Below are 16,782 nucleotides of genomic sequence, written 5' to 3' on the forward strand. Positions count from 1 at the left end.
ACTTGAAGGCAGTACATTTACGTTTATTTAAATTCAGTTCTCCACATCTCTGCAACAATTTGCAATTTTCCTAAAAAAAAAAAAATCCTCATGCAAATTAATCACATTTTAGGGCAAACCTTTACCAATGAACACATTTTTGACCAATGCACACATTTTCCTAAGCAATTTTCCCTAATATAACAAATTTTTGTATGTCATTTTCAATAATGTGGGCATTTCATGTGCAGTTTCACCTAATATATGAATTTCTGTAAACACTGGTTGGATGGAGGACTGCATCGTAAAATTTCGATAAGTGTGGATTTTGAGAGATAGCTGTGGTTCAGTTCACGTACTGTCTTGGGAAGTGTCACTTTGATAGAGTTATCTTTAAATGTAATCAAATTCCTCGCCCATCCCTCTGAGCAAGCCTTCTGTAGGTTTACTTAGAAGTGAGCCCTGTAGTGAGCCCTGTGGTGCAGGTTAAGTTCACACTGAAATGCAGCCTTATTGTCTAAAGAGCTGTGAGACTGCTGGGTTGTGGAGCCCCTATGACCAGGCCCCTGAATCCCCCACGCCACGGCAACAGCTCTATCCTGCCCCCGTAACCAAACACCTCCGCATGCACAACCACTCACATTGATATCTGTGTTGTGCACCAGCTGGTAGGCAATGTCCTTGCAGCCTTGCTGGATGGCATCTCTTGACATATTGGCATCGCTGTACCAACTCCGGTTGGCCGAGTGGGCGTAGGCTGCCCCTGGTGAGGCGTGCTGCACGCGGGTGGTCGTCACAATCCCCACAGACTTGCCTGTGATGGGGAGAGGAGAGGAATTGTGGGAAACACATTTTGAAAGGGGCAAAGCCTAGGCAGCTACAGCAAAGATGCCTCATTTCAAACACTAGAAGGGATAGCAGGTCAGGATGAGATTGCAACTTTCTGACTTCCTCAAGTCACCGTTCTGAAAGAGCAATGGAGTCACTGGACAGACCATGGTGCTGATGAGAAATGATCTTTGAGGGGTTTAAAGTGGCAGAAAACATACCCTTTATGTGATTCTGCATGAATTTAAGGGACACTCTGTTTTACAATGGAGGCTGGGGGCTCCAATGTCAGTGGGCTTTCAGCACCTTGGACAGCTCCTTGAAAGTTCAGACTAAAACCCCAAACGGATCCACTGGCCCACTGACATCAGAGCCACCAGCCTCCACTGCTGTTATCTATATCATTCCTCAGGAGATACCTGGAAAAGCACCGGAAAGGGCAACAAAATAATCAGGAGGCTAGAGCAACCCTCCTACAAGGAAAAGTTGTGACGGTTCAGGATTTTGTAGTTTAGAAAGGAAAGGCAAGTAAGGAGGGATACGATCAAGGTGTGTAAAATTATGCATGATGTGGAGAAACGTTTTTCTCCCTCTCTCATAATATTGGAACCCATGGGGTCATCCAGTATAGCTGAATGTCAGAAGACTGAGGAGAGGCAAAAAAATGCAAATTTGCCGCCCTAGGCTCCTGCTGGGAGGAAGGGTAGGATGTAAATCAAATAATTAATAAATAAATAAAAGGAAGCATTTCTTCACACAGTTAAGCTATGGAACTCACTCCTACAGTCAGCGGTGATCGCCACCAACCTGGAAGACTTTCAAAGAGGATTAGACAGATTCATGACGGATAAGGCTATCAATAGGCTGTATATTTCATTATAGCTGTACATTTCTTCCAGTACCAGAAACGGGAATGTGTGTTCTGCCTTGCAATGCTCAGGTTAAGCAGTAGCATGTAAATCTACATGATTTTTATTATTTGGGGGGTTCCTGTAATTTTGTTGGTTGGTTTCCCATATTTTGGGGACCTTCTCCTCCATTTTGGTTTGAGTACTTTTTGGAGCCAAAATAAGAGAATGGAAACAGTATTTCACTTTTAATGACGCTGCTAGAGTCAGGTTATTATCAGATAGATAGGGTCCCAAACTGTGGTCTGTAGACCACCAGTGATCTTCAAGCTTCATTCAGGTAGTTTATGATGTGTCTCTGGATTTGTGGCTGAAGGTGAGAACGGGCACAGGCATCACATGGGATATTCATACTGATTTTTAATTGTCATTGCTTCTTTGGTTGCTTATATTTTACTATACTGCAGTTTAAGTTCTGTGGAATTACAATTGCTACAACCGGCAGAAAATCACCAATCACTCAACAATTTTCAAGTGGTCCACAGAGAGAATGGTTTGGGTAACCACGGAAAAAGATAATTGTTTGGCCCTGACAATGACAGGAATTCATTCAATGCCTGGCAAGATCTGGAATTTCTTAAAACACAGTGGATTCTGATGGATTTACATGCCTCTGCTTTGACTGAATATTGTGAGGTAGAACACAGACCTAGAGCTTTGCGAATTAAAAAAAAATCCTGACCTTTTCCTTTTTTCTTTCTTTCTTCCTCACTAACGATCAGGAATGTAAGAATAAGGGGGGATCTAACTTGATCTTTTTTAATCTTATGCTTCTATTAATAGAACACTAATCAAGAAATAAGTATAACAGATATAAATCCAAACACAATTGGTCACACCCACACCCAATCCCACACAGACGGTTCAGAATCAGATTCTATAGAACAGGATCTGGCTTCCTATTACAAGGACCTTAAAAGCTACCAAACTTCAGAAGTTTCAATGGGATGCATTGGATGACATAACAGAGAGAATTTACCCTTGGTTGAAATTGACACCATTTCAAAAACAAATGGGTTAGGGGTTCTAGCTTTCCATCTGATGCAAAACCCAAGGACAATCAGGGCATGTCTTTGGGATCTTTGGAAAAGGGGGGAACTCAGAGGGGACAAGGGAATGGGAAGTAAATTCTTTGAGTAAAGGCTGGTGGCCCTCGGTAGGTTTAGCCTGGAGAAGAGAAGACTGGGGAGGGGGCTTGATACGACTCTTGCAGCACCTAAAGTGTAGGAAGTGGGGCAAGAGCATGTCCTGTTTGGGTTCTTTTGTTTGTATTCCAGAAGGAAGATAGAGTTGGGGTCCTCCAGCTGGCTAGGCTTGCCTCCCTTTGCCTGTGCTCTTCTCTACCTAACTTCCTTCCGTTGTAAACTGATATGCTCAGGGAAGCTGACCTTCCCCTCCTCCTCCTCCTCCTTCAACTGTGTGAGGAGAGAGGAGACATCTTTGTCTTTGCTCTTTCCCCTCAGCCATGAGGGCAACTCCCAAACTTGTGCGTTGCAACTCCAACTTAGTTAGTTAGAACTAGGTATGCTTTTCCTATCTACTATGCATGTCTATAACTAAAGTAGCTTTTCTTATTTTAGTAAGTCTTAAGTCTCAGTGGTTTAAATGCAGGGTAAAAGCCTGCTTCTTAGGTAAATACACACACTGGCACATGCAGCTCAGACCGCTGAGTTACTTTGCATATCCATAACATAAAGGGCTGCCACCTAGAAGAGGTCAGTGATTTGCTCTCTGCTGCCACAGAGAATGGTCTTCAGAGACAGGAGGGTAGATTTCGTTGGGACATTAGAAGAAACGTCTTTACAGGCAGAGCACTTCAGCAATGGAATCATTTGCTGGAGCAGGGGGTAGGGGCTCTTCTTTGCACTGGAGAGTTCAAGAAGATGCTCGGAAGCCAATGGTTGGGGCAGCTCTCGCTCTGGGTTTCCTGTATCCAGCAGGGGGTGGACTACATGACCTCTCCGATAACCCCTCCAGCTCTCCTATGAACATGAGCAGCTGGGAACAGCTGATGTCAAAATGCCTTATCTGGGAGGATTTTTGACCCTGGTACCGGTCACAACCCCTTTTATTGCTCAGGAGAAGGGGGGGAACATGGAGTTAGGGACCGATAACTCTATCAATTTCGGCTCCTCCAAGTTTCTCATTTGTCCAATCTTATGTTCAGTTCAGCACGTTTCTACATTAGTCTGCAATTTTCTTTTCACAAAAATTTGTCGGCATTTTCATGTACATCTCTCCCGACTTCCTCGCAATTTCCCATAAAATAATGCATCTTTGTATATTACTTTCACAAATAAGTGCATTTTAACGCACACTTTCCCCTCATAAGATATGCATTGATGTACTTTTTTAAAAAGTAGATAACTGCACTGCAAAATTCATTGAAAAATATTTCAAAGGATGGTTGTGTTTTGGTTCACATGTTTTTCAGGGAGTGCAAATTGGACCCAATCCCTCCCCCATCCCTGCATGGAGGTGATGCTTCCAGCCCAAAGGAAAACAAAACCTAGAGAATTACACATCTTTGTTGGCTCTTTCTTCCTCACAGCTCCTACCTGACAACTTTGCCCGATGCAGGATGGAGTCTACCTTGTTGCCAAAGGTGGAGGTGCACTTGCCATAGACCGCCGCGGCACTCAGTCCCAGGGTTTTTGCATTGGACTTCACCCCACATAGGTAGGCAGTTCCAGTTCCAGCACTGTCAGGCACCTGCCGGTCGACATTGTATGTCTGCCAAGAGAAAGTGAGAGATGCCAGGATTCAAGGCAGCTGGGCACAAGGTCAGCAGCAGCTGCATGGCAAGGGGCCCAGCCCGAGAAATTATACAGGGAACTTGGGAACTTTAGTAGCTGTCCAGGAAGATATTTCACCAGAAGCAGACTCTTCTCATCTCCTGCAAGACAAGCTGCAAACGGTGAAATTCCTCTTCAAAATTCGACAGGCACCCAACGTCATGATGTTTAGGCCCCTACTAAACACATTTTTATTTAAGAAGGCTTTCCCTGAGGTGCGGCCCAGTCATTCACAAAATATTAATTGTATATCTGTAGGAATGTTTTGATTGCTTTTAGAGCTGGTAGAAATGGTTTTGTCTATACAATTTGCAGTTTCTTATTTTTATCATGTACATCATTTTGATGTAGAAACAGTGAACATCATAATCAACAACAGGTTTTGACAGCAACGGGGCTTACTTTGCATCTGGCCACCAGGGTTGCCAGCTTTTGAACTGACTCCTGCTCCCCTGCCTTTAAGAGTGGCTCGATTCACAGCACTTTGCACTGCTTATCCCTACACCATGAAAAGCGTGATTTGCTGATTTATGCAGATCAGGCTGCTGTTAAGGAGGACAAGGAAGATTTCCCGGGTCAGCTGACAACCCCACCAGCCATCCTAACCTCCTTCACTTAGATGTGCTAAACTGGTTTTCCATACCAGCAGCACACATTCCCTGGGAACTGGTGTGGCTGCTGCAGAACCTCTGCATGATGAGGGAGACCTTTGCGGTAAAAAAGTTCTTGTCATCCTAACACAGAAATGGTCCTGAGGGGAAGGTCTGGCTTAGCACCCTGCTAAGTTCTGAAACGCTTTGCTTTACTGTCTCTGATTCCTAACGCTTCTCCCCAGGGTCACCCAATGAAACTGACTGGCAGCAGGTACAGAATAGACAAACAGGAGTACTTCACACAAACACACACACACACAGAGAGAGAGAGAGAGAGAGAGAGAGAGGCTGATGGGAGTAGCAGTCCAAAATATCTGGAGGGCACCAGGTTGGTGAAGACTAGATTATTCATGGAGGATGGCTCCACCAAAAGGATGACTTTTAGCTGTGATGGCTGAATGGAACCTCCATGTTCAGAAACTGTGTACCTCTGAAAAAATGGTTGTGCAGTGGCAGCAACAGCAAGGAAGGGCAATTGCTTTTATTTGCTGCGGGAAGGCTTCCTGGAAATATCTGGCTGGCTGCTGCCGCAAACAGATGGAATGCTTTGGAAGATGAACCCTTGATATGATCTCAGCAGGGCCCTTCTTAAACTCTGCTCTGCTGCCCTCTCCAGCCGGCTCTCAAGATCACAGCATCATCAGCATCCACACGATTCTCTCCAGCAGTGCAGTGGCAAATTCAGAAGTGCAGGGTCCCTTCACAATAGTCACAGCCACGCCCCCTTCTAAGGTTACACAACCTTCTACGATTGTCAGATAATCTGGCCAGGGCTGAACACTCCTTTCTACTTATCGATCCTTGTTAATGCCTTCTCCCTCAACAACAAATGTCCCTAGGAGTTAATCAGCATGAAAGGGGAGTCTGTTGGCTACTGAGAAGAGTTTTTTCAATGGCTGACTCGCCTTCTTTCACTCGGATTGGCCCCAATCAGCAGGAAAGGGCAAGGAAGCATGTTAGAAGACTCTTTTCAGTGGCCAACATAGTACCCTTTCATGGTGATTGGCTCATAGGAAGCTGGAGACATAGGGACCCTACTGGGACCCTGCTCCCAAAAAGGTAAGGGTTTTAAGACACCCTGAGACCTTGGATGACTACACTCCTGATTCCCTCTGTTCCCAAGGTTCAGGCTATGAGCGCCCTTGAGGACTGAGCATTGTGTCCGTGGAAAGCTGACTGGTGGGGCGGGAGGGGGATCAGAAAATTAGTTGGAGGAGCAGAAATGGGGAGAGATCTGATTCAGTTCCCTTTTAAAGGTGAACCTACCTAATTTGCACTTTTCTGAAACAACACAAAAACCGAAACATAGCCATCCTTCAGAATTCACACTGCTCCAAATGTTGCAATACAGTCCTCCAGCCAAGTAACATCTACAAAAATTCTATGGAGGAGCATGGAATGGGAATATTGTGCGAGAAGGCATGACTGAATGGCTGGAACGCTAAACAGGAGTGCTCCATGCTGCAACATTTTCTTACAGATCACTTTTGTACTGATGACTTGTAATGTCCTTGACTCCTTTTTCAACTCGCCCATTCTGTCATGACTGGATTGCCGTTTCAATATGCTTCGACCCTCATTATTTATCAGAAAATGTCTCTGATAAATCACAGACCCTATTTGGAGGGGGGGCAGGAGGGGAGATGCCGTTGAAAAAATGTTATTATGTGGGCATCTTCAGAGTACACACATTCCCCTTCATCTACCTCATCTATTGGGAAAGAAACCAGAGCTGCCTAAGTTGCAACTGTCCTTTTAAGAAGTACAACCAGCACCACTGTGAGACTTAAGGCTGCAATCCTCTACACCAGAGGTTCTCAAACTGTGGTCTGTGGACCACTGGTAACCCACCAGCTGCATTCAGGTCGTCCATGGCATCTCCACTTTAAATATTCACATTGATTTTTAATTGCATTTGTATTGCTTCCTTCATTTTGTATATTTCATTATTTTACAGTTTGAGTTCTATTTATGGGGGGGGGTAGCTACGCAAATACAATTAAAAAGCATGCATCATCTAGCACAGTGCATTACTATAGCTGCAACAGGCAAAAAATCATTAAGTTGATCAGCCAAGCCTCTCAACAATTTTCAAGTGGTCCATGGAGGGCAGGGGAGTTTGGGAAGCCCTCCTCTGCATATTTACCTGGGAGTAAACACAGCTGGTATAGCACAGTGAGGAGGAGAGCCTGGCTGGGAGTCCAGCTTTAGCCCCAGCTAACGATCACCCCACAGGGAGTGGCTCAGGGGTTACGTGCCCTGCCATCTGTGCAGCCGTGGGCAAGCTGCAGAGTCCCAAGGAGTCCAGTTGCCCCCCAGCTGACAGTTGCGGACAAGGAAGGGGCTGGCTTGTGCAGCTGTGGCAAGCTAAGCAGGCCCTTGCCAGCTGGGGAGGACCAGCCTCAGAGGGAGGCAATGGGAAACCCCCTCTGAATACCACTTACCATGAAGACCTGTGTGAACACAGGGTAGCCATAAGTTGGGATCAACTTGAAGGCAGTCCATTTCCATTTTCAAACCCGATAGGATTGTACTGAGAATATTGTTATGTTTAAGAATCCCATATGAAACGGCTCAGTTTTTAGGACTGGTCTTGAAAAACCTGCTCTCTGTCCCATCTGTATACAATATGAGGAAAATGGCTGTGACAGACACAAACTTCTTGTTGGCGTGCCCAAATGGTTGAACTCTCTCCCAGTGGAGAAACACCAGGCTCCCTCCTTGCCTGTCCTTTAATCATTACTGAAGACTTTCTTCTTCAAATCAGCTTTTAATGTGTGATCTGCTGTTTAGAATTTTCTTTTGAAATTGGCTGTCTGTGGAGTTTCAGATTTGTATTGCTGTCTGTTTCATCATTTCAGCTGCTCCCATTTAAAAATATATTTCGTGCTACGGATTTATTGCTTTAACTCTGCTTATTTTGCACTATTGGGTTTCAACTTTTTGACGTAGGCTGCTCTGGTGGGCTCGAACGAAGAAATGGCATATAGATAACAAGCGAAACTAAAACTAATCTGTCCAGCCACGGAAACCCTTTGAGGGCCAAAAACCTAGCTATCTATTTGAAAAGAAGTAAATATAAAGAAAGGAAAGGAAAGTGTCACAATCAGTTTATTAACACACACCGGCTTCAGGTGCCAATGCAAGGCAGACTGCGGCAGATGCAGAAAAGTACCCAGCAATTGGGGGGCCCCTCAGAGAATGGGGTGAGAATAAAGGGGTCAGAAGTACACAAGAGTGCCCCCCCATTTCATTCCAGATATGTTTGCAGGTATAATCCTCTCTATGGTGCAAACTCTACCTATAATGGTGCAAACTCTGCCTAAAACCACTGCCTGTATGTTTCCGAGCTCGATTCAAGGTGCTGGTTTTAACCTATAAAGCCTTACACGGCTTGGGACCACAATACCTGATGGAACGCCTCTCCCGATATGAACCAACCCGTACACCACGTTCAAGATCAAAGGCCCTCCTCCGGGTGCCTACTCTGAGGGAAGCTGGGAGTCTGGCAACAAGGGAGAGGGCCTTCTCAGTGGTGGCCCCCAAATTATGGAATGATTTCCCTGATGAGATGCGGCTGGCACCAACCCTGTTATCTTTTCGGCGCCAGGTCAAGACTTTCCTCTTTTCCCAGGCATTTTAGCATGTGTTTTTAAATGGCTTTTTAAAAATGTGTTTTTTAAAATTTGTATATTTGTTTTTAATGTTTTAATTGTTGTAAACCACCCAGAGAGCTTTGGCTATGGGGCAGTATATAAATGCAATTAATAATAATAATAATAATAATAATAATAATAATAATAATAATAATAATTTAATAAGTCCAGCGCACAGACCAGATCCGGATACTTGCACTGCATCCGCTCTACAACCCCTGGGTCTCTGTGGAGCTTGATAGCCACCCTCAGAATACAGAACTTGTCAGGACAGACATAAGTAGTAGAAGAGGCCAGTCAGTATCTGTACTGGATGTGAAACTGTTTTTAAATGCGCAATTGTTTTAGCTGTTTTTATATACGCAATGGTTTTACTGTAGTGTAAAATCTTTTTTGAGATGCTTCACAGGAAGCGATTCATAAATGAAATGGCAATAACAGTAATAAAATAGCAACCAAACAAAGCTGGTCCCTGCCCCAAGGAACTTACAATGTTGAAAATCTGTGTGGGAATAAATGGAGGGAGAGAAGAGGGAACAAAGGCTAAGACAGGAAGAATATGTGCACAGCTATTTGGCCATTGTTGCAGTGGAGGAGGATGACTATGGGTTTATTCATGCCAAAGGCTTAATGGGGTGGGAGAATTTGAAAATATGCAAGCTTGACTCTCCTCAGATATTGCCTGTCCCTGATCTGGCTCAGGGAGAACACAGCAGCACACAGAGACACTCTCTTCCTTGATAAGGCTCCCACCTTGGATAGGGCGACATAGGGGAATTTCTCCATCGCCAGCACGGTCTCTTCCCCAGAGCCTCCTGCCAGCTGACCCTTGTAGATGCGGGAGGCAGAGATGGTGGGCACCCCCATGCCTGCAAGCACAATGGAAAAGTCATCAAAAGGGCTGTCAGGTTTTTGAAAAAAGGTCTTCAGTAGGTTCATCCCCTGCCTTTTAACAGATGAGGAGTGCAATCCTATGCATGCACACTCAGAGGTACATTCTGCTCTGTTCAGTGGGCTTGCCTCCCTACTACGTTGGCATTGCTAGAAAGGAACTAACATCTTTCACTCGTATTTTCCCCCATTACAGGAGCTCCCACAGTATCAAATAAGTCTGAAAGAAAGAAACATGCCCTTAACTTTCTGCCTCATTAATTACTTTATCCTCCACCAGTTAATCAACTGCAGCTCAAGTTGATTAATCTACCAATTAGAGCTTGTAGCCCTCATGGTTATACACAATATTGCAGTCAATAAGCTTCCTATGCCAGCCCTTAATTTATTACCTGGGTGATGGCAGGGAGCACAAAAGCATTATGTGTTGGTTGTGGCAGAACCAGACACAATTTTAAATGCAGGGGGAAATGGGCTGAGGAGAGGGTCTCCTAAGACTGATTTTTTTGGGTAAGTGCTACTTTAGTATCATTGCTAACAGACTGAGCTCTGAATGAGGAATTTCCTTTTTCACATTTCACTTCTGCGATGAATCCAACAGGTCATTTTATGCAAGACACTGTCAGCCTCAGAAATATGGGGGGAATAACACTGACCTACTATACAGGGTTGGTTTGAGGATTACAACAGTAACCCCTCTATGAAATATTAAGGATCATTCTTGGCATCTTTTTGTTGTTGAACTTTTTGTCAATCAGCATACACGCCAGACCTTTAAAGCATATTCAAAGCACATCCCCCTCCAACAAGAATTCTGGGAGCTGTTTACCCCTCTCAAGCCTACAACTCCCAACAACACCCTTAACAAACTATAGCTCCCAGGATTCTTTTTCGGGCAGAGGGAATGTGCTTTGAATGTACTTCAAAGGTCTGGCCTGTAGGCAGCCTTTGATTCAAAAACCAAATTGTTTGTTAAACGTCTGCCACTCTACCCACTGAGCAGAGCAATACCTGGTGAATTGCTGACTTCTGTGCAGCTTGTTCAGGAAGAAGGGCTTCCCTCTTGGGATGCCAACAATGATGGCTTCAGGTTCAGATAAGCTGGAGAAATGCAGAGGGGTGGGGATGGTTCTGTACTTCACTCTTCCCCTATCAGAAATGAGCGGCAAACGATGCCCTCTTCAACCTTTTGCTTATCCACAGAAGCGCATAGACTGCTGGGAGCTGCTGGGTCTCGGTTGCAGTGCGTAATGCTTGGCTTTCTGGCTTTCCAGACTTCTTGGATCCAGGAGTCTTTCCCGCTCCCAGCCCCCAAGATAAGCAGTCTGAGGGCGGAACGATCTGGCAGGAGGTGTCCTGCAATGGCCAAAGCCTCCCACCTGTGTGAGTGATGAGTGGCCTTGGCAAGGCCTACAGCTGTTTGCCCAGCTGCCAAAGCCTGCTTTGCGCAAACTCTGGGTTGAGTTATAGGGAGACGTGGCTGACGGCTCCAGAGCCAGCGGCCAATGGGTGTAAATCAGTCTGTGAAGGAGAGCTGAAGAACAGCTAGATCAGCCTTTCCCAACCAGTGTGCCTCCAGATGTTGTTCGACCACAACTCCCATCAGCCTCAGCCAGCATTGCCAATGGCTGAGGCTGATGGGAGTTGTGGTCCAACAACATCTGGAGGCACACTGGTTGGGAAAGGCTGAGCTAGACCATGGCTTCTCCTAACCTTTGAGAACAGAAGATGGCGATGTGGACCTCCGCTGGCAGCACTAAACCAGCAGGAGCTGAGGTTGGGGAAAGGTCCCCGCTGGAGCACAGAGCAGGGCAAGCTGTGCGCCTTATTTATTTATTTATTTTTTATTTATTAGACTTTTATACAGCCCGACTAGCCGAAGCTCTCTGGGCGGTGAACAACAAAAATACCAAAATACAAAATAGAATACGATAAAAACATATAACAATAAAACAGTCTAAAATCAAATACAACACTGAAAAATAAATAGCGTAAGTTAAAATGCATTGGGAAAGAGGAAGGTTTTAACCTGGCGCCGAAAAGATAGCAGTGTCGGCGCCAGGCGTACCTCCTCGGGGAGCCTCATGTTTATCGTGACTATTTAGGGCTGCCGTGCCACCTGATCAGAGGAATCCTAATAAGTAATCACAACAGTTTTAACTGATTAAATTGATTTTTAAAATCTGCTCTCTGCACTTGGGATGGAAGGATCTATCACTTTCGGTTCTCTCCGGTTTCCATTTTTTAAAATCTTAACTTCAGTTCTCCACATTCTTCAGCAATTTGCGATTTATTTATTTTTAAAAAAATCTTCATGAAAATTCTTCAGCATCTTAGTGCAGATTTCTCCTCAAAAACACATTTTTGGATGCAGTTTTGATTCATGCATTTTTTGTAATCCATTTCTCCTAACGTAATACTTTTTTAATGTTATTTTTCACGAATATATTCATTTTTATGCACACTTTCTCCAAATATATGCATTTTTGTTGGTTGGAGAACTGCGTCGGAAAATTTGGATAAGTGCAAATTTTGAAGGGTGGTTGTGTTTTGGTACTCATCCTATTTCGGAAAGTGTGATTTGACAAATTCAGCTTTAAATGTGAACTGAATCGAATTTCTCTCCCATCCCTACTCAGCACATAGGCAAGGAAGTGTTTCCTTCACAAAGTAAAATAACTCTGCACACGCTCAGAGGAAAACCAAAACTGGGGAGCAGCTTCAGCCTGTGCAGGGCAGGGCCTACTTCTTGTGTCTGAACTTTCTTCTGGAGATTCAGGGTTTCTCCTCTGCCTAAAGCAGCTGAGGGACCACAACAATGCCTGCACTGGTCCACCAAACCTTGGCTTCTTCTCACCCGGTCACCACTGGCCCCACATCTTCTGTCTACTTGGCAGGGGCTACTGTAATTAGGGTGACAATATTTAATTGATTGATTGGCATAAGGCAGAGGTGGGGAACCTTTGGCCCTCCTGATGTTGCTGAACTACAACTCCCATTATTCCTGGCCACTGGTTGTGTTTGCTGAGGCTGATGGGAGTTGTAGTTCAGCATCACCTGGAGGGCCAAAGGTTCCCCACATGCACAGTGAGGCATGTCCGTATTATTCGCAACCCCCGGTTGAAGATGGGAGGGCGTGAGGAAGGAGGGTGGATGATTGGATTTGCTCAAGACCACCTAGTGAGTGAGGCCGGCTCTTCCATTAGGGAAATTGAGACAATTGCCTCATTTGATGGGCAAGAGGGTGGCAAATTGATGCTCTCCCCGGCCAGCTGTTTGCCTCAGTGAGCCAGCCGTGCTGTTCCTCCCGTCCACATGCCTGGTGAGACTCCGCACCTCTGCCTCCCACTAGGAAGGGCCAAGGGGTGTTGGGGGGGTGGTTTCTTCCTCTGAGCGGCGCATTCTGGGTAGGGTGGCTGTGAAAGGCTTGTGGCAACATGGTGGTTTGCAGCAGTGGCTAAATATGCCTAATTTTTTAAAAAATTAAAATGACAGTCACGTTTAAAAAATCCTTATTTTAAGCATCAATTTAGCTGCTGCAGCAAACCACCACAAGATGCCTAAAATTTTAAAAAATGATACCTAAAATTGTATTTATTTATTTTATTATTTAATTTATATCCCGCCCTTCCTCCCAGCAGGAGCCCAGGGCATTTTAAACATTTTAAAATTACAGTAACTTTTGTTTTTTTAAAATATTAATTTTAGTCACCTGTTTAGCCATCAAAACAGACCTACCACCCCACCACCACTACCCAGAATGCCTAGTTCAGAGGAAGGATTGCCTTGGCCCTCCCAAGCAGGCAGGAAATGCTGACCTGGAGCCCTTGAAGTGGTAAAGGGGGGGGGGGAAAGCCAGCTGGTGGTAGGAGAGGATGAGGGCAGCTGATGGAGGGGGTGAAGCGGAGGAGGGTCAGGGGCTCAGGCAGTGCAATCTCGTGTGCCAGCCCTGGCAGTGAGTTTGGGGTGAGATCCAAATCAAGGAGGCTCAAGAACATAACAAGACGCTGCTAGGTCAGGCCAGTGGCCCATCTAGTCCAGCATTCTGTTCTCACAGTGGCCAACCTTGATGCCTCTGGGGAACCCACAAGTGGGACCTGAATGCAAGGGCACTCTCCAACATCCACTCTCACCATGTTCTCTTACATCATTTGATACAGGGTGGAGCCTTTGCAGTTGGATCCTGAGCCCCAGGAATCAGTGCATGGCACCCTTGAGAACACCTGGGCATGGGGGGACAAGGCTGGCCCGAGATAGTTTGCTGCCTGGAGCGAAGGACAAGATGGTGCCACCCTCCATTTCATGTACAGAATTCAACCAGACAGGCAGCTGAATCTTGACTTCAAGACTGGCGATGGGGCCGAGTTCACAGTGACAACGTTTGCCTGAACATGGGCCCTCTGCACCCATGGATGGGAAGGCAGGGGCACGCAGATGCATAGACTGCTTTATCCCAGCCTGCATCTATATTGGAACGACTTGTAACTGTCTTTATGTACAGATTTTTTGAAAAAGTTTGCATTGTTTTTATATATGGCATTGCTTTTTTTATATATCAAACTGGTTTTAATCATTTTTACACTTCTCTTGTTTTGTGGTTGTAACTCTTTTATTTGATTTATAATAGTATATTTTATTGTAACCTGGCCTGGGGCGTTTTGATGAAGGACAGGTAAACATAAGAACATAAGAAGAGCCTGCTGGATCAGGCCAGTGGCCCATCTAGTCCAGCATCCTGTTCTCACAGTGGCCAACCAGGTGCCTGGGGGAAGCCCGCAAGCAGGACCCGAGTGCAAGAACATTCTCCCCTCCTGAGGCTTCCGGCAACTGGTTTTCAGAAGCATGCTGCCTCTGACTAGGGTGGCAGAGCACAGCCATCATGGCTAGTAGCCATTGATAGCCCTGTCCTCCATGAATTTGTCTAATCTTCTTTTAAAGCCATCCAAGCTGGTGGCCATTACTGCATCTTGTGGGAGCAAATTCCATAGTTTAACTATGCACTGAGTAAAGAAGTACTTCCTTTTGTCTGTCCTGAATCTTCCAACATTCAGCTTCTTTGAATGTCCACGAGTTCTAGTATTATGAGAGAGGGAGAAGAACTTTTCTCTATCCACTTTCTCAATGCCATGCATAATTTTATACACTTCTATCATGTCTCCTCTGACCCGCCTTTTCTCTAAACTAAAAAGCCCCAAATGCTGCAACCTTTCCTCATAAGGGAGTCGCTCCATCCCCTTGATCATTCTGGTTGCCCTCTTCTGAACCTTTTCCAACTCTAGAATATCCTTTTTGAGATGAGGCGACCAGAACTGTACACAGTATTCCAAATGCGGCCGCACCATAGATTTATACAACGGCATTATGATATCGGCTGTTTTATTTTCAGTTCCTTTCCTAATTATCCCTAGCATGGAATTTGCCTTTTTCACAGCTGCCGCACACTGGGTCGACATTTTCATCGTGCTGTCCACTACAACCCCGAGGTCTCTCTCCTGGTCGGTCACCGCCAGTTCAGACCCCATGAGTGTATATGTGAAATTAAGATTTTTTGCTCCAATATGCATAATTTTACACTTGTTTATATTGAATTGCATTTGCCATTTTTCTGCCCATTCACTCAGTTTGGAGAGGTCTTTTTGGACCTCTTCGCAATCCCTTTTTGTTTTAACAACCCTGAACAATTTAGTGTCATCAGCAAACTTGGCCACTTCACTGCTCACTCCTAATTCTAGGTCATTAATGAACAAGTTGAAAAGTACAGGTCCCAATACCGATCCTTGAGGGACTCCACTTTCTACAGCCCTCCATTGGGAGAACTGTCCGTTTATTCCTACTCTCTGCTTTCTGCTTCTTAACCAATTCCTTATCCACAAGAGGACCTCTCCTCTTACTCCATGACTGCTAAGCTTCCTCAGAAGCCTTTGGTGAGGTACCTTGTCAAACGCTTTTTGAAAGTCTAAGTACACTATGTCCACTGGATCACCTCTATCTATATGCTTGTTGACACTCTCAAAGAATTCTAATAGGTTACTGAGACAGGACTTTCCCTTGCAGAAGCCATGCTGGCTCTGCTTCAGCAAGGCTTGTTCTTCTATGTGCTTAGTTAATCTAGCTTTAATCATACTTTCTACCAGTTTTCCAGGGACAGAAGTTAAGCTAACTGGCCTGTAATTTCCGGGATCCCCTCTGGATCCCTTTTTGAAGATTGGCGTTACATTGGCCACTTTCCAGTCCTCAGGCACGGAGGAGGACCCAAGGGACAAGTTACATATTTTGGTTAGCAGATCAGCAATTTCACCTTTGAGTTCTTTGAGAACTCTCGGGTGGATGCCATCCGGGCCCGGTGATTTGTCAGTTTTTATATTGTCCATTAAGCTTAGAACTTCCTCTCTCGTTACCACTATTTGTCTCAGTTCCTCAGAATCCCTTCCTGCAAATGTTAGTTCAGGTTCAGGGATCTGCCCTATATCTTCCACTGTGAAGACAGATGCAAAGAATTCATTTAGCTTCTCTGCAATCTCCTTATCGTTCTTTAGTACACCTTTGACTCCCTTATCATCCAAGGGTCCAATCGTCTCCCTAGATGGTCTCCTGCTTTGAATGTATTTATAGAATTTTTTGTTGTTGGTTTTTATGTTCTTAGCAATGTGCTCCTCAAATTCTTTTTTAGCATCCCTTATTGTCTTCTTGCATTTCTTTTGCCAGAGTTTGTGTTCTTTTTTATTTTCTTCATTCGGACAAGACTTCCATTTTTTGAAGGAAGACTTTTTGCCTCTAAGAGCTTCCTTGACTTTGCTATAACAATCTAAGAAACAGACAAACAAAGGTGGTTTGCATCTGCTCCTCTGAGACTCCACACCATACATTTAAAGCACATCCAACTCACATTTAAATCACATGACTTCCCCTAAAGAATCCTGGGAAGTGTAGTTTATTAATGGTGCTGGGAATTTGTAGCTCTGTGAGAGAGAAACCACAGTTCCCAAGATTCTTTGGGGGAAGTGCTTTCAGTCTCCGTTGGTTGTGTTTTAAATATATGGTGTGGATCTGCGAGAGGTGTGGATGGGTAGTT

General features: G+C 44.9%; 1 protein-coding gene across 2 annotated transcripts in view; it reads right to left on the reverse strand.

Annotated features, from left to right (window-relative positions):
• Positions 1-16,782, reverse strand: part of LOC133389588 (intestinal-type alkaline phosphatase 1-like) — a 39,478-nt gene that overhangs the window by 11,360 nt on the left and 11,336 nt on the right. For both annotated transcript variants that reach the window (XM_061637535.1, XM_061637536.1), the window contains exons 3-5: positions 9,573-9,688; positions 4,274-4,448; positions 621-793 (exon numbers count right to left, since the gene is read on the reverse strand). In XM_061637535.1, coding sequence (XP_061493519.1) covers positions 621-793; positions 4,274-4,448; positions 9,573-9,688 — 464 coding nt within the window. The remainder of the gene's footprint in view (positions 1-620; positions 794-4,273; positions 4,449-9,572; positions 9,689-16,782) is intronic.

This window comes from Rhineura floridana, chromosome 7 (assembly GCF_030035675.1).
Source record: "Rhineura floridana isolate rRhiFlo1 chromosome 7, rRhiFlo1.hap2, whole genome shotgun sequence".
Classification (NCBI taxonomy): Eukaryota; Metazoa; Chordata; class Lepidosauria; order Squamata; family Rhineuridae; genus Rhineura; species Rhineura floridana.